General features: G+C 40.7%; 1 protein-coding gene across 2 annotated transcripts in view; it reads right to left on the reverse strand.

Annotated features, from left to right (window-relative positions):
• DNAAF9 (dynein axonemal assembly factor 9) overlaps positions 1 to 17,296 on the reverse strand; it is a 172,357-nt gene that overhangs the window by 136,487 nt on the left and 18,574 nt on the right. For both annotated transcript variants that reach the window (XM_055432434.2, XM_055432427.2), the window contains exons 3-5: positions 6,471 to 6,590; positions 1,896 to 2,020; positions 691 to 787 (exon numbers count right to left, since the gene is read on the reverse strand). In XM_055432434.2, the coding sequence (XP_055288409.1) occupies positions 691 to 787; positions 1,896 to 2,020; positions 6,471 to 6,590 (342 nt within the window). The remainder of the gene's footprint in view (positions 1 to 690; positions 788 to 1,895; positions 2,021 to 6,470; positions 6,591 to 17,296) is intronic.

Consider the following 17,296-nt stretch of genomic DNA (forward strand, 5'->3'; position numbering starts at 1 on the left):
ATTTACTCCTTTCCCTTAAAAAACATAACTAACCAACTTCCTCAAGGGAAAAGTATGAAATCAAAATATTTCCTTATTATTATAAGGAAGGAAATATTAAATGTACAAGGTCTTTTTTTTTTCTTCTTACAGTAGATAAGCCAGAAGCACTGCTAAACTTGCTGATCTTTTCCCTCTGTTTTTACACTTTTTTTTTTTTGGCCATGCCCCAAAGCATGTGGGACCTTAGTTTCCCAACCAGGGATTGAACCCACACCCCCTGCAATGGAAGCACAAAGTCTTACTAAGCACTGGATCACCAGGGAAATCCCCTATACATTATTTTTGAGCCTCACTGTCAGCATATTTTTAACAGCTACCCAAATTACTATTTCTTATTCGCAAGAGGCACCACAGCTATATTCCATCTTTAATAAGTGGTACAGACTAGATGGCAACTATGGTAAATCCTTATGAGTCCTTCAATCTGACTGCTGGTAGCATGCTGTGGTGCTGCAGAAACTTCAGTTATGAATACAAACTGGCATAGGAGAGTCCTCAAATTTCATTCTGCTTGATCCTCTCTGCCATTAGTGAAAACAGATCAACGGGTTTTCCAGCTGAATGTCTCCACTGAAAGGAGAAGTAAGGACTTTCGACTCATACACCATCCCAGCAAGGTTCTAAAATGGATGACTGTCAGATACACACCTTGGGAGCTATAAGGAATGCCAATTCTACTACAGTCTCGAACCATGTCCACAAAGCTGGCAATTTTAAATTCTTCTGCAGCTTCCTCATCTTCATACTAAAGAAGGAAATTAAAGGAATCAGGCTCTAACGAGACATCATACAAAATTCCATATTTTCTCTGCATTTTTATTAGTTGTCCCAAATGTCCCATGAGGGTATTTTTTTTTTTTTTGTAGCCATGCTGTTCAGTTTGAAGGATCTTAGTCCTCTGACCAGGGAATGAACCTGTGTCCTTGGCAGTGAAAGAACAGAGCTCTAACCACTGGACAACCAAGGAATTTCCTTCAAGAGGGTATTTTTAAAGCCAGCTTTTTGTGTCTGCTGATCAAAAACACATCATTATGCTCTTACCTTATACCATACACAAAATTCAACTCAAAATGGATCAGAGACCTAAATTCAAAAGATAAAACTTATCTTCAAAAATCTCCCATATGGGGGACTTCCCTGGTGATACAATGGTTAAGACTCTGAGCTCCTAATGGAGGGGGCATGGCTTCGATCCCTGGTTAAGGAGCTAAGGTACCGCATGCCACATGGCACAGCCACAAACAAATTCCTCAAATGCTCATATGGAAAAAGGGTTCTAAACTTACACTGGGTCCCAACTTCCATGAAATTCTAAATCTTAAGCCCCAATTTGATTTCGAGCCAGACTCTAAGAAAGAGTCCAAAGGGAAACAGAAACAAATACCAAGAAATCCTAATATGGAAATGTCACGGAACGGCTCCTGGGGCTGTTCCTAGGCCTGAGCAAATGGACCCAGGTAGGGATGAAGAAGCAGGGCAGGAAGGTGGATTCATAAGCCTACTATTAGGTCACAACTTTAATAGTTCTTTCTGTCTTTTTTAGGCATGTAATTTATTGCTAGGGTAGCTTCATAATGAAATATGAAAAGTTCCACTAAAACAAATAACTTTTTTGTGAAATCACATTTCACAATTTGATTGGGGTGGGGACAGAGTCATGCCACATGGCATGCAGGATCTTGCTTCCCTAACCCGGGACTGAACTGTACCCACTGCAGTGGAAGTTCAGAGTCCTAATCACTCTACTGCCAGGGAAGTCCCCAATTTAATTTTTTAAAGGATCTTCTGTTCCATTTCTACTTTTTCCTGAAGTATCCTTAGAGTGTCTCTAAGTTTTTATCTTTTCTCCTCACCTCATTTTCAGTCATGCAGTGGAAATGCAGATTTCTCCAATGGGCCACACAGGGTAACAGACAGTGATAATTTACAGGATTACAGTACAGATGGACACTATCTGATTTAATCAATATAATCACGTCTGCAAGAAAAACAAAATTAAAACACAAGATTGTCAGAGGCATTTCCTTTAGACACCTTCTGCCCACATAATCTGTGAAACCATTAAAACTACTTCAGAAACAACGTAGCAAAACTCTAAACTGAAAACTTTTAAATTAGGCAACATGCTTCAAAGTGACTGTAGAACACTCAAGTGTGGACAGCAAAGATTTCCTCATCCCCACGCAACACTTCAACCACTGTAGTGCTCTGGTTATGGTAGAATAAGTCAAAAGAACAGCCTGTAGTGCATATCATAAGGTTCAACAAAGCAAAATCTGCTGTATCAAACTCAGCTGTGATCTTCACTGTGGAAATAAATAGTAAATGGGAACTCTTAGCTAAAAGTCACTGAGGCAGGAAAACAGCACGGAATATGGCCAGTGATCGGTTCTCCTGTATACATCAGTGTCTAAAGCTCTTGGCTACTGACTCATCTGGGTCAAGGCAAATTGTGGGCCTGAGGATATCACTTTCCCTGTGACCTGGGCAAGATTATTATATACAGGGGTGAACTCTGAACACAGGAAAGGCTGAGAGGAAGGAAGTAGAGGCAAGTGGACAAGACTTCTATAAATAGATTAGCAACTCACAGATACAAGGAATAACAATCAATGTTGCTGGGTCAAATAAACAAAAATCCCAAAGGTGCAAATAAAACCAAGTAAACTAACAAACGGGGGCTTCCCTGATGGCTCAGATGGTAAAGAACCTGCCTGCAATGTGGAAGACCCAGGTTTGATTCCTGGGTTAGGAAGATCCCCTGGACAAGGGAATGGCAACCTACTCCACCACTGTTGCCTGGAGAATGCCATGGACAGAGGAGCCTGGCAGGGGTCACAAAGAGTCGGACATGACTGAGCAACTAACATACACTAACAAATGAGCCATGGAATAGGGCAGGAATGTTAAAACAGTTTAAACACTAAGTGTCACACTTTCAGAAGAAAAGCAGAGGCTTCATTCTATGGCTCCTCAGATACCAGAGCCATCAGGCCTCTTTCTTACAACACAACATTTGGGAAAGGGCTGGAGGAGATGGCTCGAAGTGAGAAAGGAGCATGGGAGCAGAGAGCAACTGAGGCACCAGGCTTAGGACAATGCCAAAATGTAACACAGTGTGACAGACAATAATCTACAAAAACATAAAGCCCAGTGAATACTGATCTCAGCTGACTACACAGCTGGGAGGCCTCATGAAATAAAGCTCTCTGATTATGACCTATAAGATCACTCTAAGCTCTGCACTCAGTCAGACCCAAGGTGTTCAAGGGATCACAGAATGGAGCAGCCTCTTCACTGCTGAATCTCAGCTAAGTGCTGGACTAAAAAGGCAGCATGTGATGGGAAAGAGTCCGCCCTCTCATCCTTCTGGGAGACTTACTCTAAATCAGTTGTAGCTGACCTGCTTAACAGTTTCAGTTTGACGTCACTGAGAGCTTCCTGTGTCGACTGTACTCTATACTGATGTATAACATACTGCAAAGAATTAGGATCCAGTCAAAGAAATAATGCAACATCCACTAAACCTACTGAAGCATGCTCAGGATCTCACAGGACTAGTTACCACTACAAGTAAAATTTAACAGAGCACACAGGCAGGTAAAAGAAGAAAGCAAAAGAGAACTGAATGAACATATAAACTATTTTAAAAGTTTTTTTTTAATAAATTCTTCATATTTGCCTCTTTTTCAGATAATTAGGGATTGTAACACAGAAGATAAATCTGGTAAATTCACCTTTCTAGCTATTCGGATTTAAAAAATGAATTAATTTGGAAGAAAATGCTCATTATAAGCATTCATTGTGCTAGGCGACAGGATAAAGACAAAGATAAGCAGAAACGAGGACCTATGAGGACTTAAACTGTTTCTTTTATTTCAATATTGTAGTGTCCTTAGCAATCTTGACTGCAGTGAAATGTGAGGCTGCACAAGCATCTGCCTTTTTAGAACTCTAAATGAGCTGCCAAAATGAATTATTTCCAAACCAGTAGATGTTATATAGTGTAAGAAAGCAATTTTTAAAATCAGAATCTGAAACTAAATTTGAGTTAAAAAAAATGACTGGAAGGAATAATTTCAGCCTGCTCTTTCCGCACTAGTAAAAAGAAAAACTTTAACAAATCTCTAATGATAGATACTACTAAGGACTTTACTAAGAAATTAGAAGAATTTTCATATACACTAGGCCAGGGTTCTTCAACTTCAGCACTACTGACAATTTAGATCAGAACATTTTCTGTTGTGAGGAGCTGGCCTGTGTATGCATCATAGGATGTTTAGCAGCATCTCTGGCTCTACCCACTCTGCCCAGCTGTCACAATCAAGAATGTCTTCAGCCAAATGTCCCTTGGGGTATAAAACCCTCTAGTTGAGAACCACAGCACTAGATCCACAGCAAGATTGTTTCAACATCAGATTTTGCGTCCCCAGCTGCTTTACAAGAGCTGTCTCTTATCCATTTTGATTTGTCTATTCCCGTGTCTTCTGATCCACCTGGCAGACAAGTCATGATGCTAAGTATGTGATATCAGAGATAGTTCTTGGGCATCACCCCCATAGCAGCATGACCACAGGGTGAGTGTCTCAAAAAGAGAAAAAGGGAATGTTAGCAGAAAGCCTGCATTGTAATCACAGGCACCATCATAAATTACAGACACATAGAAAACAATGCCCAAAGACAGGGCGCGACAAAGAGCCTTTGTTCCTAAACTGAAGATCTACATGAAATCTTCCTTGTAGGAGAACCTTGCAGGCTTGTCCTTGACTCACAGTTGAAAGTGCTATCATAGGACAATACCATATAACATGAGCCTCCAAGCATGTAGAGGCAGTGGGAAATTTACAGGAAAACTAGTACCTTGTCAAGAAGATACAATGTCAAACACTGATGTTTACCATTTCCTCTAAAACTGATTTATCCAATAAACATACTCTGAAAACTACTTGTCACTCAGTTCAGTTCAGTCATTCAGTCCTGTCCGACTCTTTGCGACCCCAAGGATTGCAGCACGCCACGCTTCCTTGTCTATCACCAACTCCCGGAGCCTACTAAAACTCATGTCCATCTCATTGATGCCATCCAACCATCTCATTCTCTGTCGTCCCCTTCTCCTCCCGCCTTCAATCTTTCCCAGCACCAGGGTCTTTTCCAATGAGTCGGTTCTTCACATTCAAGTGGCCAAAGCACTGGAGTTTCAGCTTCAGCATCAGTCCTTCCAATGAATACTCAGGACTGATTTTCTTCAGGATGGACTGGGTGGATCTCCTTGCAGTCCAAAGGACTCTCAGGAGTCTTCTCCAACACCACAGTTCAAAAGCATCAATTCTTTAGTGCTCAGCTTTCTGTACAGTCCAACTCACATCCATACATGACTACTGGAAAAACCATAGCTTTGAAGAGACGGACCTTTGCTGGTAAAGTAATGTCTCTGCTTTTAAAATGCTGTCTAGGTAGGTCATAGCTTTTCTTCCAAGGAGCAAGTGTCTTTTAATTTCATGGCTGCAGTCACCATCTGCAGTGATTTGGGAGCCCAAGAAAATAAAGTCTCTCACTGTTTCCATTGTTTCCCCATCTATCTGCCATGAAGTGATGGGACCAGATGCCATGATCTTAGTTTTCTGAATGATGAGTGTTAAGCCAACTTTTTCACTCTCCTCTTTCACTTTCATTAAGAGGCTCTGTAGTTCTTCTTTGCTTTCTACCATAAGGGTGGTGTCATCAGCATATCTGAGGTTATTGATATTTTTCCTGGCAATCTTGATTCCAGCTTGTGGCTTCATTCAGCCTGGCATTTCAAATGATATACTCTGCATATAAGTTAAAAAAGCATGGTGACAATATACAGGCTTGACTTGATGTACTCCTTTCGTGATTTGGAACCAGTCTGTTGTTCCAGGTCTACTTCTAACTGTTGCTTCTTGATCTGTATACAGATTTCTCAGGAGGCAGGTCAGCTGGTCTGATATTCCCGACTCTTGAAGAATTTTCCAGTTTGCTGTGATCCACACAGTCAAAGGCTTTCAGTTCAGTTCAGTTCAGTCGCTCAGTCATTTCTGACTCTCCGCGACCCCCAGTCAATAAAGCAGAAGTAGATGTTTTTCTGAAACTCTTGCTTTTTCGATGATCCAACGGATGTTGACAATTTGATTTCAGGTTCCTCTGCCTTTTCTAAACCCAACTTGAACATCTGGAAGTTCATGGTTCACGTACTTGTCACCAGTCTATTATCCAGTAGGCAACCAAAAGCATATTACTTAACATATCAGCAAAGAAGAAATGTCTTTCATTAATAAAAGAGCAAAAATTCACTGGAGCTTCAGGCTATTTTAAATTTGATATTTTTCCATAAAAGGGCATTGAAATAAGCATTCCAAGGAATAAATCACATAACTCCTCTCTCGCACAGTCTACCAATATATACTTACCATCTAAAACTTCTTCAGAAAACCCTGTTTTCTCAAAATCACTGGCATTTTGATTGTACAAACCAAGCAGAAGATAATTTGCCAGCTCTCTGCAGCCTTCATTGTACCTGCTATCGATTCCTGCAAGACAAAGGAGGCTCTGATCAGCTGCACTGTACTATGGGAGAAAATGAGTCCCAATAGTTTCTTCCTGCTCAGCAAAACTGTGATGGTTAAAGGTAGCACCTCAGACCAGTTTTGTGCCAGAAACCAAACCAAACTAAACAACTCTCTGTGAAAGAAGTGGCCTCAGCATCAAGTATTCTTACATGGATTCAAGATCTGTATAGCTGAGATGGTGAAACAGCACAGAATACAGAAGTTTTTAATCAAAAGAAATTTATGAGGATAGAAGTTACCAGAAAATACAGTCCACATCCTGTCAGAGGTGGTTAAAGATTTTGTAATACTTCCAGTTGGAACAGGACTAGGCATCAGAAAGTATTTTCTTCTCAAAAAGACTTTTATCAAAACACATGAAATCAAATAGAGGAGAATTAAGGTGGTTTGAGAAGAACTCAAAGAACTGAAAAGAGGACAAGTAAATGAAACCACAGACATCCATCTTCTCACAAATATTTATCAGGCCCAAGGCCGTGCACTGTGCTGGATGTCGAAGCATGCAAACATGCCTACGAATGGTCCTCATGAAGCTTACAGTCTAATGGAGCTGGGTCAGAGACTAACGAAAAGGAAATTAAAATACCACCTTCATAACTGCCTTTCAACGCCACAGGCACATATACTATTTGGTTCCTGTATATGCATAAAAGCCAAGAGCTATGGCTCTGGGCAAGAGGGACATGTCAAGGGCAGGGAGCAGTCTATGTAAGATTAAAGGGAAGGGGCTGGGGCAGAAGGAGCTCAAAGAACGTAAATACAGCTGGAGCCTGAGAAACAAGACTGCCAATGGTTTTTCAGAGCAGTGAAAAGTGAAAAGTAATGGGCATTCAGGCCAGTAGGGCTGAGAGGACTTCTATGTGAAGACTACTTTCTCAGCTAAATCAAAGCAGCACAGCGCTCTTCTATCCCAATCAACACTTCAGTGAAGAAAGGGATAAAAAAAAAAAATCAAAAGAAGGAATGACTTGGTCTACATAACGCCTGAAGTTCAAAATGCTAGAGAGTTAAAAATAACCAGTGGGGAACTTCCCTGGTGGTCCAGTGGTTAAGAATCTACTTTCTAATGCAGGGGATGTGGGTTCAATTCCTTGTTGGGGAACTAAGATCCCACATGCCAAGGGGCAACTAAACCTGTGCACCACAACTACTGAACCTGAGTTCTTCAACTAGAAATTTGTCAGCTGGGTGGGTCTAAAAGCAATGACATCCCTGTAGCAAAGAGCAAACACAGTGCCTGGATCTTGGTTTCTAATACAATTCTCCAATAACAGAAATCAGGGCTCCTTAAGAGCAATGGCTGTTTTGAGGACTAAATCAGGTAATAGACAAAATAAGACTGGAGAATCTTATACTGTCAGAAAATATAGAAGTGCTGAACAGACTAAAACTTCGATGAGGATATATCAAAGGGAGGGACATAGGAGTCAACCAAAAGAGCTCCAAATGGTCAAGCTGATACAATTTGAAGTAGCAGTGGAATATAACCTAAAGTATAAATGAAACAGTACCAGATTTTAACTCAAAGTATAAAATAAATATTCATGAATCGATACTGATACAAACAAATGGCTGAAATAAATGAGGGAGAAAAGACAAATATCCCATGCAGAAGAATTTCAAATAATTTATGTAGATACTATCCTCCTCAAGGCAACGGGGCATAAACCCTACTCCTCAGTGTGTAAGCTGCATAGTGACTTCCTCCCAGAGGACATTATGCATGGAGGGGTGGGGAAAAAAATTTATAGTACAGAATCTCACATATACTATCTCAGACAAGTGATCAAAGTCAGTATTCATTGAAAAGTCTTGTTGTTAATATGTACTCCTGCTATCATGTGATGAAAACAGCATGTTACTTCACTGGTCTTCCACTCCAAAGTCCATAACTCCAGTCTAATTATGAGAAAAACAAAAGAAAAATACTAATAGAGGGATTTTTCTAGCAGTAGTACTTCATCAGTACTCCTCAAAACTGTCATTAAGGTCATCAAAAACAAGGAAAGTCTGAGAAATTGTTATGGTCAAAAGACGCCTAAGAAGACAACTAAATTTCACATGGGATCCTGGAACAGAAAAAGGACATTAGGTAAAAACTAAGGAAATGTGAACCAAGTGTGGTCTTCAGATAGTAATAACATATTAATACTCATTAATTGGGCTTCTCTGGGCTCAGTTGGTAAAGAATCCACCTGCAATGCACAAGACCTGGGTTTGATCCCTGGGTTGGGAAGATCTCCTGGAAGAGGGCATGACAACCCACTCCAGTATTTTTACCTGGAGAATCCTATGGACAGAGGAGCCTGATGGGCTACAGTGCATGGGGCACAGAGTTGGACACAACTGAAGTGACATAGCAGAGACACACAACAGGGGAAACTGGATGAAGGGTACATGGGAACGCTGTACTATCTTTGCAATTTTTCTGTAAATCTAAAAATTGTAAAAAAAAAAAAAAATCTAAAATTGGGCTAAAAAATTTGGAACTCTCAAGAACTGCTGGTAAAAATATAACACAGTAGGACCACTCTGTATGCAAATGTTTACAGTAGTTTTATTTGTAGGTCCTAACTGTTATGTACATACAATAAAATAGTAATTACCAATAAAAAGAGACGTATTCTTGATAGATGCTACTGTATGGATGAATCTCAAAATAATTATCCTAAGTGAAAGAAGTCAGACAAAAAAATATATACTGTATGATTTGATTTATATAAAACTCTGGGAAATGCAAACTAATGTATAATGACAGGAAACATATTAGTAATCTCCCACTCACTGGAAAAGACTCTGATGCTGGGAAGGATTGGGGGTAGGAGGAGAAGGGGACGACAGAGAATGAGATGGCTGGATGGCATCACCGACTCGATGGACATGAGTTTGAGTGAACTCCAGGAATTGGTGATGGTCAGGGAGGCCTGGCATGCTGTGATTCATGGGGTCACAAAGAGTCGGAGACGACTGAGCGACTGAACTGAACTGAAGAGTGGAGAAGAGAGAGAATGGAGACCCTACAAAAGGACACAAGGAAACCTAGAGATAATGGCTACATACATTATCTTGACTGTGGTGGTACTCTCACATGTATACACATGTGTCACCCCTTAACGGAAGTAAAGTTCAACGCTATAAAGAAAGATGCTGCATAGGAACCTGGAATGTTAGGTCTATGAATCAAGATAAATTGAATGTGGTCAAGCAAGATGGCGAGAATGAACATGAATCACTGAACTAAAATGGACGGGAATGGATGACCACTGTATCTATTACTGTAGGAAAGAATTTCTTAGAAGAAATGGATAGCCCTTATAGTCAATAAAAGAGTCCAAAATGCAGTAATTAGGTGCCATCTCAAAAACAAAAGAATGATCTAAGTTCATTTTCAAGGCAAACCATTAAACATCACAGTAATCCAAGCCTATGTCCCAACTACTAAAGCCAAAGAAGCTGAAGGAGAATGGTTCTCTGAGATCCATAAGACCTTATACAAACTAACATCAAAAATAAGATATACTTTTCATCACAGGATTGGAATGCAAAAGAAGGAAATCAAGAGATACCTGGAGTAACAGGCAAGCTTGGCCTTGGATACAAAATGAAGCCGGGCAAAGGCTAACAGTTTTGTCAAGAGAACACATCACAGCAAACACCCTCTGCCAATGACACAGGAGACAACTCTACACATGGAGAACACCAGATGGTCAACACTGAAATCAGACTGATTATATTCTTTGCAGCTGAAGATGGAGAAGCCTATACAGTCAGCAAAAATAAGACCCGAACCAGACTGTAGCCCAGTTCATGAACTCTTTATTGCAAAGTTCAGCTTAAACTGAAGGAAAGTAGGGAAAAATCACTGTATCATTCAGGTAGGACCTAAATCAAATCCCTTATGATCATGCAGTGGAGGTGATGAAATAGACTCAAGGGAATCTATTCCTTATATATTATGTAATCTATTCCTTATATATTATTATAGAATCTGACAGACACAGTACCTTAAGAACTATAAACGAGGTTTGTAACACTGTACAGGAGGCAGTGACCAAAACCATCCCAAAGGAAAGGAAATGCAAGAAGGCAAAGTGGTCATCTGAGGAGGATTTACAAACTGCAGAGAAAAAGAAAAGAAGCGAAAGGCATGGGAGAAAGGGAAAGATACACCCAACTGAATACAGAGTTCCAAGAACAGTAAGGAGAGACAAGAAAGCCTTCTTAAGTGAACAATGCAAAGAAATTGAGGAAATCTAGAAAGGGAAAAATTACAGATCTCTTCAAGAAAACGAGATGTCAAGGTAACATTTCATGTGAGGATGGACATGGTAAGAGACAGAAACACTAAAAACCTAACAGAAGCAGAAGAAATCAAGAAGAGGTGGCAAGAATACGAAGAAGAACTACACAAAAAATATCTTAATAACCTGGATAACCATGATGGTGTGGTCAGTCACCTAGGGACAGACATTCTGAAATATGAAGTCAAGTGGGCCTTCAGTTCCGTTCAGTCATTCAGTCATGTCCAACTCTGAGACCCCATGGACTGCAGCACACCAGGTTTCCCTGTCCGTCACGAACTCCCAGAGCTTACTCAAACTCATGTCCATTGAGTCGGTGATGCCATTCAACCATCTCATCCACTGTCATCCCCTTCTCCTTCTGTCTTCAATCTTCCCCAGTATAGGGTCTTTTCCAGTGAGTCAGTTCTTCACATCAGGTGGCCAAAGTATTGGGAGTTTCAGCTTCAGCATCAGTTCTTCCAATGAATATTCAGGACTGCTTTCCTTTAGGATGGACTGGTTGGATCTCCCTGCAGTCCAAGGGACTCTCAAGAGTCTTCTCCAACACCACAGTTCAAAAGCATCAACTCTTTGGTGCTCAACTTTCTGTATAGTCCAATTCTCACATCCATACATGACTACTGGAAAAACCATAGCTTTGACTAGATGAACCATTTTTGGGAAAGTAATGTCTCTACTTTTTAGTATGGTTGGTTATAGCTTTTCTTCCAAGGAGTAAGCATGTTTGTGTGTGTATGTGTAATAACGTTTTATTAAAGTATAAAAGAGAGAAAGCTTCTGACATAGACATCAGAAGGGGGAAGAAAGAGTGCCCCTCTGCTAGTCTTTAGCTGGATGTTACAGAGCTACCAGCAGGCTGCTAATTAGAGAAAGGGAATGTCTCAAAACTCAGAACCTGGCACCAGGCCCCTCACCCACAACATGCATTTTGAGATAACACTGGCACAAGGTGAGTCATCCCAGGCCATAAAACAATTGCCATGAATCCTGAAGAAAGGCAGGTTTCCAAATACATATATAGTTTCATTAACATAGATAGGAGAACAATGTATGAGTAAAACATAGTGGTTTGTTCTGAGTCTTAAGCAGAACCAACTTGAAGAAAGACAGAGTCTAGGGTAAATACACAGTGCATTAACACAGCTTAAGAAAAATACTTCCATAAGAAAAACACATCACTTAGCTCAAGGTTTGAGAAAAGTTAAGTTCAGGTGGAACCAGATGTCATCTTGGCAACAGAGAATTTTAAGAGAAACCTCCTTTTAAATTTGTATAGAGAAGGGAAAAAAAATCTGACACTTGTAGTTTGTTTCCTCCTGTTGCTAAGGAGAGAGATAAAAAACGTCTGACACTTGCAGCCGATTTCCTCTGGAGACCCCTAGCCTTCCTGCCCATTACCCTCTCATTCCCCCCTTTTCTTTTAGGAGAATTATGTTTCCTAGGGAAAGGGGGCATCGTTCTTGTTCAGTATTGCTTCCGAGCTGATAAGGGGTGTTGTGCCTAAACTGGTGAGGCAACATATGCTCCTAACCCTCATACTGAGGGTCTCTGATTCAGGGGCCCCAAGTAATAGCTGGAGGGAGCCACCACAGTCCCCGGAATTTGAACAACCATTTGTAACTTAAAAGCCTTCGTGTGACTAGAAACAAATCCAGTTACACAGTTACAGAAGCATGGAGCAAACAGCAAAAACAGAACAATCAGCGAAGTTAAAAGTCACGTTAGGCCAAGGAGCAAGCATCTTTTAATTTCATGGCTGTAGTGACCATCTGCAGTGATTCTGGAGCCCAAAAAAATAAAGTCTCTCACTGTTTCCATTGTTTCCCCATCTATCTGCCATGAAGTGATGGTGTTAGGGAAGCACACTGACTGAAAACCACCCACCCTGGCCAGGCTCTCTAGTTACCATTGCCATAAGAGGTCCTGGTAAGGAATACGGAACTAATAAGCCACCACCAACCGGAAGAGTTCAGGAAAGGTCAAAAGGAGACACCACGTATCTCTCCACTTCCCAGAATCCCTCTCGCTAGCATACATCTTGCTTGAGCGATGTGTGTGCCACCAGGAAGGACTCTGAGTCAGAATGATTGGCCAAAGACAACCCAGAAACTAATCCCATCACCCTAAAACCCCAGACTGCGAGCCACGTGGCAAAGCAGTTCTCCTGGGTTCCCTCACCCTACTGCTCTCCACCCGGGTGCCTTCTTCCAATAAAGTCTCTGGCTTTATCAGCACATGTCTCCTCAGACAATTCTTTTCCCAGTGTTAGACAAGAGCCTGCTCTTGGGGACCTGCGGCTGGGGGGTCCCTTCCTACAACAACGGGACCAGATGCCATGATCTTAAGTTTTCTGAATGTTGAGTATTAACCCAACTTTTTCACTCTCTTCCTTCACCTTCATCAAGAGGCTCTTTAGTTCTTCTTCACTTTCTGCCATATGGGTGGTGTCATCTGTGTATCTGAGGTTATTGATACTTCTCCCAGCAATCTTGATTCCAGTTTGTGCTTCATCCAGCCTGGCATTTTGCATGCTGTACTCTGCATATAAGTTAAATAAGCAGTATGACAATATACAGCCTTGACATACTCCTTTCCCGATTTGGAACCAGCCTGTTGTTCCATGTCCAGTTCTAACTGTTGCTTCTTGACCTGCATACAGATTTCTCAGGAGGCAGGTATAAGGTGGTCTGGTATTCCCATCTCTTTCAGAATTTTCCAGTTTGTTGTGATCCACATAGTCAGAGGCTTTGGCAGAGTCAATAAAGCAGAAGTAGATGTTTTTCTGGAACTCTCTTGCTTTTTTGATGATCCAATGGATGCTGGCTATTTGATCTCTGGTTCCTCTGCCTTTTCTTAATTCAGCTTGAATATATGGAAGTTCACGGTTCATGAACTGTTGAAGTCTGGCTTGGAGAATCTTGAGCATTACTTTGCTATCATGTGAGATGAGTGCAACTGTGCAGTAGTTTGAACATTCTTTGGCATTGCCTTTCTTTGGGATTAGAATGAAAACTGACCTCTTCCAGTCCTGTGGCCACTGCCGAGTTTTCCAAATTTGCTGGCATATTGAGTGCAGCACTTTCACAGCATCATCCTTTGGGATTTGAAACAGCTCAACTGAAATTCCATCACCTCCACTAGCTTTGTTCATCGTGATGCTTCCTAAGGCCCACTTGATTTCACATTCTAGGACGTCTGGCTCTAGGTGAGTGATCATACCACCATGGTTATCTGGGTCATGAAGATCTTTTTTGTATAGTTCTTCTGTGTATTCTTGCCACCTCTTCTTAATATCTTCTGCTTCTGTTAGGTCCATACCATTTCTGTCCTTTATTGAGCCCATCTTTGCATCAAATGTTCCCTTGGTATCTATAATTTTCTTGAGATCTCTAGTCTTTCCCATTCTATTGTTTTCCTCTATTTCTTTGCATTGATCACTGAGGATGACTTTCTTATCTCTCCTTGCTATTCTTTGGAACTCTGCATTCAAATGGGTATATCTTTCCTTTTCTCCTTTGCCTTTCGCTTCTCTTCTTTTCTCAGCTATTTGTAAGGTCTCCTCAGGCAACCATTTTGCCTTTCTGCATTTCTTTTTCTTGGGGATGGTCAATACCAAAATCAGATTGATTGAATTATTTGCAGCCAAAGATGGAGAAGTTCTACACAGTCAGCAAAAAATAAGACTGGGAGCTGACTGTGGTTCAGATCATGAACTCCTTATTGCCGAATTCAGACTTAAACTGAAGAAATAGGGAAAACCACTAGACCATTCAGGTATGACCTAAATCAAATCCCTTATGATTGTACAGCGGAAGTGACAAATAGACTCAAGGGATTAGATCTATCAGACAGAGTGCCTGAAGAAGTATGGACAGAGGTGTGTGACACTGTACAGGAGGCAGGGATCAAGACCATCCCCAAGTGGGCCTTGGGAAACATTACTACAAACAAAGCTAGTAGAGGTGATGGAATTCCAGCTGAGCTATAGCAAATCCTAAAAGATGATGCTGTTGAAGTGCTGCACTCAATACACCAACAAATTTGGAAAACTCAGCCATGGCCACATGACTGGAAAAGGCCAGTTTTCATTCCAATGACAAAGAAGGGCAATGCCAAAGAATGTTCAAACTACCATACAATTGCACTCATTTCACATGCTATCAAGGTAATGCTCAAAATCCCTCAAGCTAGGCATCAGCAGTATGTGAACAGAGAACTTTCAGATGTACACGCTGAATTCAGAAAAAGCAGAAGAACCAGAGATCAAACTGCCAACATTTGTTGGATCATAGAGAAAGCTAGGCAATTCCAGAAAAACATCTACTTCTGCTTCATTGAGTATGCTAAAGCCTTTGACTGTGTAGATCACAACAAACTGTGGAAAATTCTGAAAGAGATAGGAATACCAGACCACCTTACCTGTCTCCTGAAAAATCTGTATACAGCTCAAGAAACAGCAGTTAGAACTGGACATGGAACAACAGACTGGTTCCAAATAGGAAAAGGAGTACGTCAAGGTTGTATATTGTCACCCTGCTTATTTAACTTATATGCAGAGTACATCATGAGGAACGCTGGGCTGGATGGGGGGACACATGTATGTCTATGGCCAATTCATATTGATATATGGCAAAAGTCACCACAATATTGTAAAGTAATTATCCTCCAATTAAAATAAATAAGTGAATAAAAAAGATTGCTGGGAGAAGTACCAACAACCTCAGATATGCAGATAATACCACTCTAATGGCAGAAAGCAAAGAGGAGCATCTTGATGAGGGTGAAAGGGGAGTGTGAAAAAGCTGACTTGAAACTCAGCATTTCAAAAAACTGAGATCATGGTATCCAGTCCCATCACTTCATGGTAAACAGAAGGGGGAAAAGTGGAAACCGTGACAAATTTTATTTTCTTGGGGTCCTAAATTACTGTGGAGAGCGATTCTAGCTAGGAAATTAAAAGATGCTTGCTCCTTGGAAGAAAAGCTATGGCAAATCTAGACATTGCATTAAAAAGCAGAGACATCATTTTGCTGACAAAGGTCTGTATTGTCAAAGCTATGGTTTTTCCAGTAGTCATGTAGGGATGTGAGAGTTGGACCATAAAGAAGGCTGAGCACCAAAGAATTGATGCTTTTGAATTGTGGTGCTGAAGAAGACTCTTCAGAGTCCCCTGGACTGCAAGATCAAGCCAGTAAATTTTAAAGGAAATCAACCATGAATATTCATTAGAAGGACTAATGCTGAAGGTGAAGCTCCAATACTTGGGCCACCTGATGCAAAGAATCGACTCACTGGAAAAAACCCTAATGCTTGGAAAGATTGAGGGCAGGAGACATGGGTGACAGAGGATGAGATGGCGGGATAGTGTCACACTGACTTAATGGACATGAATTTGAACAAACTCTGGGAGATAGCGAAGGACACGGAAGCCTGGCCAGTTGCAGTTCATGGGGTCACAAAGAGTTAGAAATGACTTAGCGACTAAACAGCAACAATATACATATGTCAAAACTTATCACATTGTACACTTTAAATATGTGCAGTTTACTATACATGAATTAATACCACCATAAAACTGTTTTTTTACAAAGGTTAGCAGAAAATCAGTGAAAACATTTCCTATATCGTAAGAACTAAATGGCAAATGCCAAAATAGAGGGAGTTAAATTAAGAGTTGCTAGGAAGGACACTGCAGGGGTTAGAAGGCTAAATTAAACCAACCAACTGACCACGAGATGCTATGATAACTCTAATTACCCACAAAAGTAGAATTCACTAAACTCCTGAAGTTGTTTAAAAACATACAAGTGCCTCATTGATTTCTGGCTTCACATTCACATACAGCTCTTTGTCCTAGAGGTTTACTAACTTTTTACCTTAAACTTTACACACCCACCTTCAAACATCAATTTCTGCAATATTTGCATTTTCATTTTACAGATATATATATGTATCTGGTCTCATGGTATTCTTTAAGTTGACCCTTTTCTCGATCCTTTAGTACTCCATATTCAAGTTGCCCACGTGATCAGTTTTATGCTGCCTATTTTTACTAGGTTGAGCCTTAACTAACAGAAATAATAGCATAAGTACAGTAACAAATAGGTGGTTTTATTCAAAAGCAAATTCATGGCAGAGAGCCCCCACCCCCCTTTACTGGCTGCAGCTGGAAAGAGAATCCAGTGATTGTTGTTTCAGCATTTGAAAGCAATGACTGGAATTCTAGGCCCACTGTAAACTATGTCTCTTGACTAAGTGAGTGAAGGAGTCAAAATTCAAACCCAAAACCTGCTTGGCTCCAGAGTGCATATTTAAAACTCCAGTGTGCACTCTGCACACTGACTCTCATAAGTTTAAATGAAA

The sequence above is a fragment of the Moschus berezovskii genome, chromosome 15, assembly GCF_049115385.1.
Source record: "Moschus berezovskii isolate FMDL1 chromosome 15, NW_MosBer_1.0, whole genome shotgun sequence".
NCBI classification, from domain to species: domain Eukaryota; kingdom Metazoa; phylum Chordata; class Mammalia; order Artiodactyla; family Moschidae; genus Moschus; species Moschus berezovskii.